Source organism: Dendrobates tinctorius, unplaced genomic scaffold (assembly GCF_039654945.1).
Source record: "Dendrobates tinctorius isolate UK_male_01 unplaced genomic scaffold, ASM3965494v1 ptg000107l, whole genome shotgun sequence".
Classification (NCBI taxonomy): Eukaryota; Metazoa; Chordata; class Amphibia; order Anura; family Dendrobatidae; genus Dendrobates; species Dendrobates tinctorius.
The window spans coordinates 18,455,525-18,469,208 of NW_027361775.1; the positions used below are offsets into that span (position 1 = coordinate 18,455,525).

At 43.6% G+C, this 13,684-nt stretch overlaps 1 protein-coding gene across 3 annotated transcripts in view; it reads left to right on the forward strand.

Moving 5' to 3' along the window:
- Positions 1-372: 372 nt before the first annotated feature.
- Positions 373-13,684, forward strand: part of TDRP (testis development related protein) — a 166,470-nt gene continuing 153,158 nt past the window's right edge. Inside the window, exons 1-2 of one of the 3 annotated variants that reach the window (XM_073589211.1) lie at positions 373-464; positions 10,931-11,026. In XM_073589211.1, the coding sequence (XP_073445312.1) occupies positions 10,949-11,026 (78 nt within the window). In that variant the 5' untranslated portion in view covers positions 373-464; positions 10,931-10,948. Of the gene's footprint in view, positions 465-10,413; positions 10,433-10,758; positions 11,027-13,684 lie in introns of those variants that run through there. The other 2 variants (XM_073589212.1, XM_073589213.1) reach the window with 2 other exon arrangements.

Sequence of the window (13,684 nt, forward strand, 5' to 3'; positions counted from 1 at the left end):
AATAGTGTTATTTTATATGACAGGTTCTCTTTAGCTCTTAGTTCTGCTAGATATCCATCAGACAAAAAAGGTTATTTTATGAAAACAACACCAATCAGCCCAATAAGTGAGATATCCCTGGAATCAAGCTTTCTTTTTATGCTGCTATCAGATTATTTTGCGCATGCGCAGGTCAGGACGACCTCGTGACTTCCTGCCTCGCTCCCACAGGTGACGCATAGCGTTCCACGCTTGCGTTCCAAGCGCGAGGAACGGGAAGTCACAATTTTACTGCAGAGGAAGACTGCGGACCTGTGCATGCGCAATATCAACCCGCTGATGCCGACATTTGAATCAGCTGTGCAGGGGATATTTAAAGCCGCACAATTTTGAAAGCACACATGCCCCTGTTTGAGGAAGCCTGTGAGGCGAAACGGCGCTGTCAAGGGTGGCTGTGATAGACCTGACCAGTACCTGTAACATATGTAAGTTCAGGAGATCATTATGCCCTTAGGTGACTAGCGCTTTATATGCAGCAAAATAAAGAGATTTAAGTGGCTAGCAGCTTTTCATGCAGCAAGTGGATGAACATTCCTAATGAAACTGAATCACCTTTTTTTCCCCTCAATTGTGACTTGGTAGGTGCACTGAATATAGGACTGTGCTTTTTCAATATGGTGGCTAGCATTTATTTGCAGCAGGCAACTATTGGCACTTTTCCTGCATATTTTGCACACAAAATTTTATTGCTTTAAGCACTTTATTTTTCTGAGGTATAGGTGACTGGAATTTATATGAAATAAGTGAATGCTCCTTCTGAGTGGCACTATACACAATTTTCTCAACAGTGGATTTTTGTGCAGTTAATAAAAGGCTGTGCTTTTTTCAATAGGGTGGCTAGCATTTTATATGCAGCAGACAATTATTGGCACCTCCTTGCATGTAGCACTTTTTTCATTGTGAATTTTGCACATAATCTGTCTATTACATCAAGCATTTTATTATAATTTTTGCTATCTATCATACAATAAGTTTTTGAATACATGAGTTTTATGGTGTTTTCCTGTCATATTTTCTGATATGGTTTCTGGTCTGTGTATTATCATGGCATTTTGTGCATATTCCCTTGTTTATTTTATGTATTGAGTAAATAATAAATTTTGAAGAAATTTTATTATCATGCCTCTTTTTCTGCCAATTACTAATGGTAGTTATGGTTTATGAATAATTTTTGAGGTGGTATTTATACATCTTGGACACTTTTGATACATCAGATTAGGCCTCTTTCACACTTCAGTTTTTTGCATCAGTCAAAATCCGCCAAAAGGACGGATGCTGGATCCGTTTTAGAACTGATGACAACGGATGCCACCCATCCGTTTTTTTGACGGATCCGCAAAATGAAGAATTTTAAAGGAATCACAGCCTGGAAAAAGAGAGAGAGAGAGTTGCAAGCTCCGTTTTGAAATCTTTGAGGATGGTGACGGACAGCAACTTTTGGCGGATCCTCGAAAAAAACGGATGCAACGGACAGCAATCCGTCACAATCCGCCATTAATGAAAGTCAATGGAGAAAAAAAACAGATCCTCAAAAGAAAATTGAGGATCCGTTTTTTTCAAAACCTGGCGGATTGTGACTGATTGTAAAAAACTGAAGTGTGAAAGAGGCCTTATACAGCAAAAAGCTGCTGACAGACTCCCTTTAAAAGGAATCTGTCACTGGGTTTTGGCTACCTCATCTGAAAGCAGCATAACATATCAAGAGACCCTGATTCCAACAATGTATCACTTAGTTTACTGAGTCCAGCAGTTTCACCGTCAGAGTTTTTAAATGCAATATGTAGCATAGCTCAGAAGGCTAACCTTGCCCACACCACAGCTTTCTATGTACATTGTCTATTGACAGTGAGCTCCTTAACAGAGGAGGGACCGTGGTCAGTGTAATAGTCACATGAGCTATAGTCCAAACAGTCATAATGTTCTGGTGATAAAATATTCATTGCAAGTAAACAACAGCACAGTCTAATAAGGGACACGTTCCTGAAATCTGTGTGTTCAACCGCTATTTCCTGCTGTCTTCAGATTACATAGTCAAAACCTGCTGAAGTATTCCCTTTAAGTCACTGTGCCTCTCATCTGAGATGTGCAATGTTATAACGGTAAAGTTATTCCCAAACTCAGTCTGCTCAGGCTATACTTTCCATTGCCAATGTCTCTATCTCAACACATTCAGCATACTAGTTCCCTGACATCTTAAAGTATAGTGACATTTAACAGGAACAGTGGAGGTCAAGATAAGGTCTGGAAGAGCAAGCAAAATTTCAGAGAGCTGCTCTCAGAATTGCCAGAGAGGCAAATCAGAACCCCTGCTTGACTGCAAAAGACCTTCAGAAAAATTTAGCAGATGCTGGAGTTTTGGTACAATGTTCTACTGTTCAGAGACACCTGCACAAATATGGCCTTCATGGAAAAGTCATCAGTTAAAAAAACACTCCTGCGTCCTCACCATAAAATTGAGCATCAGAAGTATGCAAAATAACATCTAAATAACACTAATGCATTTAGGAAAAATGTCTCGTGGACCAATGAGGTTAAAATAGAACTCTTTGGCTGCAATGATCATTGGTATGTGTGGGAAAAAAAAGGGCACATGCTACATAGGTGGCTTTATCATGGATGGCTTTAGGTCCTATTCCATATTAGGCTTACCACCATTGGCTCCTTTTCAGCTGTACTGTACATTTTCCATTAACAGAAATGCTATTACTTTATAGGATATTTCTTTATTTGTCTTTGCTACTTCACTTTCTGTTGCTGGTACCACAGTCTCACAGAGACGCCTCATTTGCAGAGTTTTATCTACCAAATAAAAGGTTTGGGGTCATTAAGCAGCTTAATACCAATAAAGCCTGATTTACAATGTTGCTTTTGGCAAATCAATAAAACCTTGGGGGGGGGGGGGAAGGAGGGGGTCTCTGGGAAGTAGAACTATGCACAAATACATGGTATCAAGTAATCAGATGTTAGCTTTATTAAGTAAAATCATAGTGTGCCCGTGCACAACAGTTGTGCCGTACATCTCATGACAGCACAAAAGACACTTGTGGTTTTCCTGATGGTGTCGGCCACACTTCTCAGGTACTTGCTGAAAGAGTAAACTACGCCATATTACAGTAAGCAGTACCAGTTATTGCCGTGTTCTGTAACTGGCCCATTTATCGGAGACAATCCCATTCATCGATATGGGACAGATTTTTCGTTGCATACATTTCTGCAACAAAATCTGCCGCCCGGAAATTCATCCTTAGGCCACATTCACACTTTCAGTATTCGTTGAGTTTTTTTACCTCAGTATCTGTAAGGCAAAACCAGGTGTGGGACAATCTGAGGAAAAGTATAATAGAAACACGTCACCACTTCTGCATTTTTTAACACACTCCTGTTTTTTTTCAAAAACTGATGTAAAATACATGTTTTAGTGTGCTTTTTTTGTCTCTAGTTGGTGTCATACTTTAACCCCTTCCCAATATGCTGCGTATATGTACTGCACCAAGAAAGCTGCGTTCCTGCATAGCGAAGTACATATTCGCCAATGCTATTTCCAGTCATCACGCTGCATTGTGCAGTAACCAAATTAAAATGGCTGCTGGCCATCCATGCTGTACTGCCCCCCCCCCCCTCCTGTGGTTGATCGCTGTGATTGGCTGGTCAATTCTGACCAGGTAATTACAGTGATGTCACAATAAAGTTTTAAAAAAATAAAAGTGACACATGCTGTGATTGGTGCTGTCTGAGAAGCTGCCAATCACAGCAGTCACAATGGATGGGGTGATCGTGAAGTGACCTTGGCTCATTAACCCCTTTGGTGCTGACTGGCTGAACAATAGTTGCTGAACATTCAGCGCCAAAGGGGTTAATCTAAAATAGCAATCACCACTCTGCATGCCATTTTTACCTCAGGGTTGATGTGCAGAGTGGTTGTATACCCCCTGTGTTACCTGAAAGAGACAATATCATTGGTGGCCAGTGCAGTGTCTCCTGCCTCCTGCGATGTTTCCTGCCTGTGTGCTGGCTGCTGTGTGACCAATCAGTGTTCACTGCAGCAGTTCCCCCAATCCTTGTTCCAGTTCTCCCCTCCAACACCAATTTCACTCCCAATTGTGTTTTTGGTGCACTTTTAATAAATCTTATGGTGGCCGAGACAAATTTTTCACCCAAAATCCCACATCATCATTATCCTCCCTCTGCTACTTCCCTCTTTAGGAACCATGTCATTTTATTATTTGTGTGTGCACCCCCTCCTTGTTGCCATCATGTACCCAATTGCTATGACTAAATGTATTTTTATAATCATATACCATAGACCACTTTTCGGGTTTTCTTCTTTATTTGTTAGCTCTAATTTTACGATTAGGCCATGTGCACACGATGCAGATATCCAGCGGATCCGCAGCGGATTTTACCGCGCAGAAACGCTGCATATCCGCATTGTGATGTACAGTAGCATGTTAGTCAATTGAAAAAAAAAAAAAAAAAAACGCTGTGCAGACGCTGCGGATTTTTCCACGCGATTTTCTTGTGGTTCAAAATATGCAGCATGTCACTTGTCTTGTGCGGTTTTCCACATGCTCCATTCTCCAAATCCGCAGGGGAAAACAGGAAGAGATCCGCAGGAAAAATGCAGGTCATTTGACCTGCGGATTTCTTCAATTCTGCGCGGAAAAATTCGCAGGGCTAAAAAGTACGTGTGCACTTAGCCTAAGTCTATCCGATTCATCCATGCAGACATACATTTATTTACGATGAGGGTAACACTGTTGAGGAATTATCTGCACAGATATAGATGTTAAATAAATACACAAACCTCAGTGACATAATCTGAATGTCAGCAAAAAGGTAGGCTGTACAAGCAGCCCCCCTAAGGCGAGAAGCCACAAAGCACCCACTCCAAGAGTAATATATTCATGCAAGGAGAAAAATGGAGCAAACAGGTGTATATAGTAAAAAAGTAGTCATCTTTATTAAGTAAGTACAAACAAGTATAATGACAAGTGATAATAAATAAGATCGTGAGAACAACAATACCGCAGGATAAAAAGCCAGAAGCCCCCGGACGCAGTGACAGCCGCCATGCATGTCGTGGCGTATAAAGATGTGTAACTCAATAATAAGTATCACCACGCAGCATCCACCTAGACAGTGCTGCACCGCAGAATGTAAATGTAGAGGTATCAAAAAAGGCGCTGCATGCGCCAAGTATAGAGAGCGGTGTCTTACCACTGGTGGAGGCAGAGGCTGAAGGAGTCCGGGGCCAGGTTGAGGGCGAGCCCGACGCGCGTTTCGCGTGTTTAAACACACGCTTTCTCAAGGGAAGTGTCTTGAGAAAGCGTGTGTTTAAACACGCAAAACGCGCGTCGGGCTCGCCCTCAACCTGGCCCCGGACTCCTTCAGCCTCTGCCTCCACCAGTGGTAAGACACCGCTCTCTATACTTGGCGCATGCAGCGCCTTTTTTGATACCTCTACATTTACATTCTGCGGTGCAGCACTGTCTAGGTGGATGCTGCGTGGTGATACTTATTATTGAGTTACACATCTTTATACGCCACGACATGCATGGCGGCTGTCGCTGCGTCCGGGGGCTTCTGGCTTTTTATCCTGCGGTATTGTTGTTCTCACGATCTTATTTATTATCACTTGTCATTATACTTGTTTGTACTTACTTAATAAAGATGACTACTTTTTTACTATATACACCTGTTTGCTCCATTTTTCTCCTTGCATGAACAGATATAGATGTGTTGTACCTCCTTGTCCTTCACAACATCTGTTTAAATGTGCGCCCAAACAGTAGGTTTACACCACATATGGTGTAATTTCCCCTGAGTACGCCGATACTCAACAATTTTTTTTATGTCCATTTTCTCCTGTTATCCTTGTGAAAATAAAAATTTTTGGACTAAACGAACATCATCGATCAGTTCCTTTGAAGGTTTTAGTTTCCAAAATGGGTCACTTGTGGGGTCTTCCACTATTTAGGCACATCAGGGGCTTTCCAAGTGCGACATGGCATCTGCTCTCGATCCTAGCCAATTTTGTGTTCAAAAAGTCAAAAGGTGCTCCTTCTCTTCCGAGCCCTGTTGTGCGCCCAAGCAGTAGTTTTCCCTAACATATTAGGTATTGTTGCACTCTGGAGAAATTGCAAAACAATTTTTGGTATCCATTTTCTCTAGTTACCCTTGTAAAAAAAAAAAAAAAAAAAAAAATTGGATCTAAAGTAAAATTTTTGTGAAAAAAGTTGTGTTCATTTTTTTTTTTTCCTTCCACATTTCAGTTCTTGTGAAACACCTGAAGGGTTAATAAACTTCTTGAATGTGTTTTTGAGAACTCTGAGGGTGCAGTTTTTAAAATGGTGTCACTTTTGCATATTTTCCATCATATAGGCCCCTCAAAGTCACTTCAAGTGTGATCCCTAAAAAAAGGGTTTTGTGAATCTTGTTCCAAAAATGAGAAATCCCTGGTCGACTTTCAACCCTTCTAACTTCCTAACAAAAAAAATTAGCGATCACCGTCTTCACAGCGCCATCTGGTCATCTACTCAGTCACGTGACTCCAGGGTAGGCTCCGTAATCTTACACTATTAGGCCACGTTCGCACATTCAGTATTTGGTTGGTATTTTACCTCAGTATCTGTAGCCAGGAGTGGGTGATAAATCCAGAAGTGGTGACGTGTTTCTATTATACTTTTCCTCTGATTGTTCCTCTTCTGGTCTTGGCTTATAAATACTGATCAACTATTGGTAAGTGTGAACGTGACCTTGTAGTGATTTCCAGTTACACAGTGTGATCCCATTGGTTGGAGTCGCCATAACGTGACTGAGGAGAAGACTGGGGCGGCACTGAAAACCAAGTGATGACGGCGATTAGTGAATATATCAATACACTTACATTTCCTAAAAAAATGGAATCATAATGTACCCTAGAATGGTATCAGTAAACACAGCAGCACACCACGTAAAAACAAGCCCTCACATATCTCCATTGGCAGAAAAATAAAAACCAGAAAATGGTGCCAGAAACCAGAATTTTTTTTTTAACTTCTGATTTTTCTCTCAACATTAAATTTAAAAAAATCGTTACAAGTTTGGTGTTGCTGCACTCATACAGACCTGGCGAATCATGGCGACAGGTCATCTTTATCATACAATGATCGCCGTAAATAAAACCCCCCAAAAATACAATAACTGTGTTTATTCACTGCATCTTTATATTGCACTGTGAGGAACAGGCGCCATTTCAGTTTTCGTATTCAGCACCATAAGCGACGCTGCCAGATGTCTCCTTTGACATTGTCCACATCTCACTATTACTTTACAGCCACCGCACTGTGATCCTAAGCTTCCTCCTCCATTATCCTTCTGCAAATGACCTGAAGGGGAGGAGCAACATCACAGACATGCGAGCAGACCCCGCCCACATTTACTGCAGTCGTAAGGCGAGCTGGCCGTACACTAGTACAAATATCAGCAGCTGCTCCCCCTAGTGTATAAAAGTTGAAAATATCAAAACGTTTTAAAGAATTTGTCAAATTTCCTAGCATTAAAACAATGACATTTTATTTTCTTAAAATGTCAGTACTTAACAGTTTTTCAATTTTTTTTATTTTTTTGGGGGGTGACAAATTCCCTTTAAATGTTGCAGATATTTGCGGTGGATTTCACCCACTGTAATGCAAACTCATCATATGCAGATTTTCAGGTCAGTATTTTATACAAAGTATTTTTGTAACATGCATTCAGCAGTTGTTCTGATTCTTTAGTCATCCAGAAACTGTGGGAAAAAATGTAACATGTTCCATTAGATGCTGTAATACTGGCGCAATGCTTCTAGGGGAGATTATGGTGCCATACGGAAGCACAGAGATTTAGGGCTTTGTCTGGGGCTGAGCAGATGGCGCTGCAGTGTACATGAAGCTTTAAGCCGGTTACAGACACCCTACGGTGATCTAAGTTTAGTATAATAGAGCTATGGAAGGTCAGTGTATTAGGGCAGCAATGCTGATACTATTATATGGCTGCAATGCGGCCTCCAACAGCCGGCGCTCAGTCATACACTATTAGTTATCAATTCCATCAAGTGTCGGACTGGGGTGCCAAGAGCCCACCAGTAACATCAGCTCCAGGGCCCCACCCAGTAACATCAGCTCCAGGGCCCCACCCAGTAACATCAGCTCCAGGGCCCCACCCAGTAACATCAGCTCCAGGGCCCCACCCAGTAACATCAGCTCCAGGGCCCCACCCAGTAACATCAGCTCCAGGGCCCCGCTTTTCAGCTCCATGCAAATATGACTTTATCCTTATAACCATGGTGGTTGCCCACTTTTGTACAGGGGCCACCGGAGCATTCTCCTGTCCTGTGGGCCAGTCTGAGCCTGATTCCTTCTATGTTTAATTGGAAAAAAATATATACATGATTTATTTCACTATTTTACACGCAGCGCGTTTCGAACAGTATCTTGTTCTTTCTTTGCGAAAGAACAAGATACTGTTCGAAACGCTTTGCTTGTTACTCACAACCATGTGACTCTATTTTACTGGATCTTTTGGACTTGCTTTTATTCAGAATAAATTGGAATTTTGGAAGCTGGATTTTTTTTTCTCTTTTTTGCTTTCAATTAATCAGCCCCTTTATGCTCAATTCTTAATTGTACTTCAGCTTTTTTTCAGATTTTTGGTAGTTTTTATCAGTTTTTGATTTGTACCAAATACAGTCATGGCCGAAATTGTTCCAGAAAATGAAGTATTTCTTCTAGAAGATTATTGAAATTACACGTTTTGTTATACGTGTTTATTTCCTTTGAGTGTATTGGAACAACACAAAAAATACAGAGAAAAAGGCAAAATGGACATAATTTCACACAAAACCCCAAAAATGGGCAGGACCAAATTGTTGGCACCTTTCCAAAATTGTGGGAGAACAACTTTGTTTCAAGCATGTGGTGCTCGTTCAAACTCACTTGTGGCAAGTAACAAGTGTGGCCAATATGAAAATCACACCTGAAACCAGATAAAAAGGGGAGAAATTGATTCAACCTTTGCATTGTGTGTCTATGTGTGCCACAAAAAGCATGGAGAACAGAAAGAGGAGGAGAGAACTGTCTGAGGACTTGAGAACCAAACTTGTTGCAAACGATCAACAATGTCAAGGTTACAAGTCCATCTCCAAAGATCTTGATGTTCCTTTGTCCCTGGTGCTTAACATAATCAAGTAGTTTACAATCCAATGCACTGTAGCTAATCGCCCTGGACGTGGATGGTTGAGAAAAATTTATGAAAAGTTGCAATGCAGGATAGTCTGGATGGTGGATAAGAAGCCCCAATCAAGTTTTAAAGAAATAAAAGCTGTCCTGCAGGCTTAGGGTGCATCAGTGTCAGCGTGAACTATCCATCAACATTTGAATTAAATGAAACGCTATGGCAGGAGACCCAGGAGGACCCCACTGCTCATGCAGAGACATAAAAAAGCTAGATTGCAGTTTTGAAAAATATATTTTCGAGTAAGCCAAAATCCTTCTAGGAAAGAGTTTTGTGGACAAATTAGACCAAGATAGAGCTTTTTTGTAAAACACATCATTCTGTTTACCGAAAAACAGAATGAGGCCTACAAAGAAAAGAACACAGTACCTACAGTTAAATATGGTGGAAGCTCAAAGATGTTTTGGGCTTGTTTTACTGCCTCTGGCACTTGCTATATTGATTGTGTGCAAATCATCATGAAATCTGAAGATTACCAAAGGATTTTGTCGTGATGTAGTGTAGTGGGAGAAAGCTGGGTTTACCTTCCTAGGGCATGGACCTTCCAGCAGGGCAATAACCCCAAACATACTTCAAGAAGCTCCCAGAAATAGATGGAAACAAAGCCCTGGAGAGTTCTGAAGTGGCCAGCAATGAGTCGGAATCTAAATCCCCTTGAACACCTGTGAGATCTTAAAATCACTGTTGGGAGTAGGCACCCTTCAAATATGAGACCTGGACCAGTTTGTAAAAGAAGAGTGGTCCAAAATTCCAGTTGAGAGGTGTAAGAAGCTTGTGATTGTTTTAGGAAGTAATTGATTGCAGTAATTTATTCCAAAGGGTGTGCAACCAAATATTAAGTTGAGGGTGCCAACAATTTTGTCCTGCCTATTTTAGGGGTTTTGTGTGAAATTATGTCCAATTTGTCTTTTTTCTGTTTTTTTTTTCACACAAAGGAAAGAAACGCGTGTAACAAAACATGTAATTGCAATAATTTTATAGGAGAAATACTTCAATTTCTGGAATAATTCCAAGCTGCCCTCACTGTACTTTTCATTAGGGAAGCTGCCACCTGCTTCACTCTGGCGGCCGGGAGCGACACAGCGGGCACCTGGGAGTGAGCCGCACTCAGATGCTGTGACTGCCTTGGCAGATTAGTGAGGTAAGGTACAAATGGAGGGGCCGGGACTGCAGGACCCGACTACCTGGGGCTCGTAGTCTGCAGCCATGGTGACACGAGACTCCGTGGTGCTGCAGCCGTACCTACCCCGGAGCGGGCGCTATATAGGCCGCGTGTCACCGGACCTTATATATTTGGGGATCGGGGGAGGATAGCGCAGAGGACCAGCCTCCCGGCCTCGGATGACAGTCTCCGCAGGCGCCATGTTGGTGAGGTAGAGGTGACACAGCAGCTGATGGAGGGGCTGACTCCATGACGGCGCCCCCCGGGCTCCAGCCGTGACGTCACGCCGCCCCCCTCAGTCCATTCATTGTTATGGTATCTGCCTCCTTCCTGTGACCCCGCCCCTCCATCGCCCCGCCCCTCCGCCGGCCGCCGCAGGGCTCCTGTTTCTAGGATGGAGTTACCGCTGTGCCCCGTATAAAGTTTCCCAGCTCCGGTGTTGTGTGCCCGCAGTGACTCTCCCCTCTCCGCACACAGGCCCGGGACCCCGGCGACATGTGGAAGCTGAACAAGAGCAAAGTTCTCATAGAAGAGACACCTGATGAAGAAGGGCAGGCTCCGCCGGACCCCCAGGTAACCGGGAGGGGCCACTGTGCCCCCAGATGAGCGCTGCTGGCGATGGGGAAGCCAGGCATGGAGGTAGCAGAGCGGAGATCGTGCCAGAGCTGCGGCTACACAGCGCGCTCCGGGGCCGACACTACTGACAGAGGGTGACAGTGCTGACAGCACGATGCTAGAGCTCACTACATAGCGCCATCATCAGCACTGTCCCCACTGGGGCTCACAATCTACATTCCCTACCAGTTTGTCTTTGGAGTGTGGGAGGAAACCCCGAGGAAACCCACGCGAACACGGGGAGAACATACACACTCCTTACAGATGTTGTCCTTGGTGGGTTTTTAACTTAGAACCCCTGAGCTGCAAAGAAACACCACTGCGCCTCTAGCTATTGCCGGGGAGCCTTGTCCGACTTGTGACCCAAATGTCAACTCATTTTTAAATGTGTGATTCTGTGTTGCTACATATCCAGCTCTGCTACACATTACATATCTACCTCTGCTGCACATTACATATCTACCTCTGCTACATATCCAGCTCTGCTACACATTACATATCTACCTCTGCTACATATCCAGCTCTGCTACACATTACATATCTACCTCTGCTACATATCCAGCTCTGCTACACATTACATATCTACCTCTGCTACATATCCAGCTCTGCTACACATTACATATCTACCTCTGCTACATATCCAGCTCTGCTACACATTACATATCTACCTCTGCTACATATCCAGCTCTGCTGCACATTACATATCTACCTCTGCTACATATCCAGCTCTGCTACACATTACATATCTACCTCTGCTACATATCCAGCTCTGCTACACATTACATATCTACCTCTGCTACATATCCAGCTCTGCTACACATTACATATCTACCTCTGCTACATATCCAGCTCTGCTGCACATTACATATCTACCTCTGCTACATATCCAGCTCTGCTGCACATTACATATCTACCTCTGCTACATATCCAGCTCTGCTACACACTACATATCTACCTCTGCTACATATCCAGCTCTGCTACACATTACATATCTACCTCTGCTACATATCCAGCTCTGCTGCGCATGCTGTGTGTTGCATATTCTGCTCTGTATGTTGCACAGTTGGCTCTGCCATGTATACTTCATGTTGCATAGCCGGCGCTGCTGTGCCTGTCGCCTGGCCGGCGCTGCTGTGCCTGTCGCCTGGCCGGCGCTGCTGTGCCTGTCGGTGTGCTGGGTCATTGGTGCTGTGCCTGTCGCCTGGCCGGCGCTGCTGTGCCTGTCGGTGTGCTGGGTCATTGGTGCTGTGCCTGTCGGTGTGCTGGGTCATTGGTGCTGTGCCTGTCGCCTGGCCGGCGCTGCTGTGCCTGTCGGTGTGCTGGGTCATTGGTGCTGTGAGCTTGTCATCATGTATTTTTAGTAGTCTCTCCTTCTGGGTCAGCTGTGTTTTCCCAGATTATGATGTGCAGTTTACACTAAGCAATGCCAGCAGAGGCACAACATGCAGCACCCTTTCCTGCCTGGGGCACAGAGGGAGATGATGACTCTGCCCATCTCTTTTAGCTCTGTCTGGCAGCTCATGTGTTATTCCTGCCTCGGCAGTGCCCAGGAGACCCACACCACAAGGGTTTGCTCCCCTTGTCAGGCTGGGGTTGTAACTAGCAACAAGATACAGGGCCATCACTTCTTGTGCCAGTTCCAGCAGTGGCACATGGATGCTCGGACGGGGTGTACTTACTATACCAGTACAAGGCTTGCCAGCTCCTGCCCTTGTCCTGACTTTATAGGACTCATTTGCACATTGTTTCCACTTTGTGACTTGTTACTTTGGTTTGTTGATGTTTCCTGTTGGTGGCTTTGTATTATGTAAAGGAGGAGAGACCGATTTGGGGAAACTAATGGCTTGTACCATCCTAAATATATAGGGAGAAGCCGCAGAGTTCTTTGCAGCGGGTCATGTAGCGTCTTCTGTCCCGTGTGGAGCGGATCAGTTCCTGGATGTTATGGACAGTTCATTTACAGTACGTACAATAGGCCTGGAACCAATAGCATTTCTGAATAATCGGTTCCTTCCATACCTCCTAGCTCTTAATAGGATGGAAATTGCACAAGCAGCTGAGGTGAATCTGTGACCCCAAGTGTATGTGGATTGGGGACATTTTTGCTGGTGGGGAGGTGGCAGCAAAACCTGCAATGGTAAATATCTGTATGGATTTCTTGGGACTGAAGCCGCACACTTCCTGAGTTGCAGCAGTGGTAACATGTCCGGCATACTGTGAATCCTGCTGAGTGACCTGTTCAGGATGTGATGCCTCCAAGCATTCTCCTCAATATTTTCTTTTGCATTTGTGCAAATTACCTCTTCGCCAGCTATTGGAAGTAGCAATCCTAAAAGTTAATATCGACGTTTTAACAAGTCTTGTCACATGACTTCGGATAAAAACCGAATCAGAATCTCAATTTACAGACACGTGTTTCAGGGTGTTGTCACTCCTCAGTGTAAAGCATGAGATCTGATGTGGCTGTATAGCCCTTTAACATCCAGCCAATGTATTTTAGTTGAAATAACAATAAAAAAATTGGAGCAAAAAACAGCCAAATTAAAGGATTAAACAATGTTTGGGCAAAACTGGCCTGTCATGAGTTTCTGCACAGTGAGTGAATTTGCTCACTCA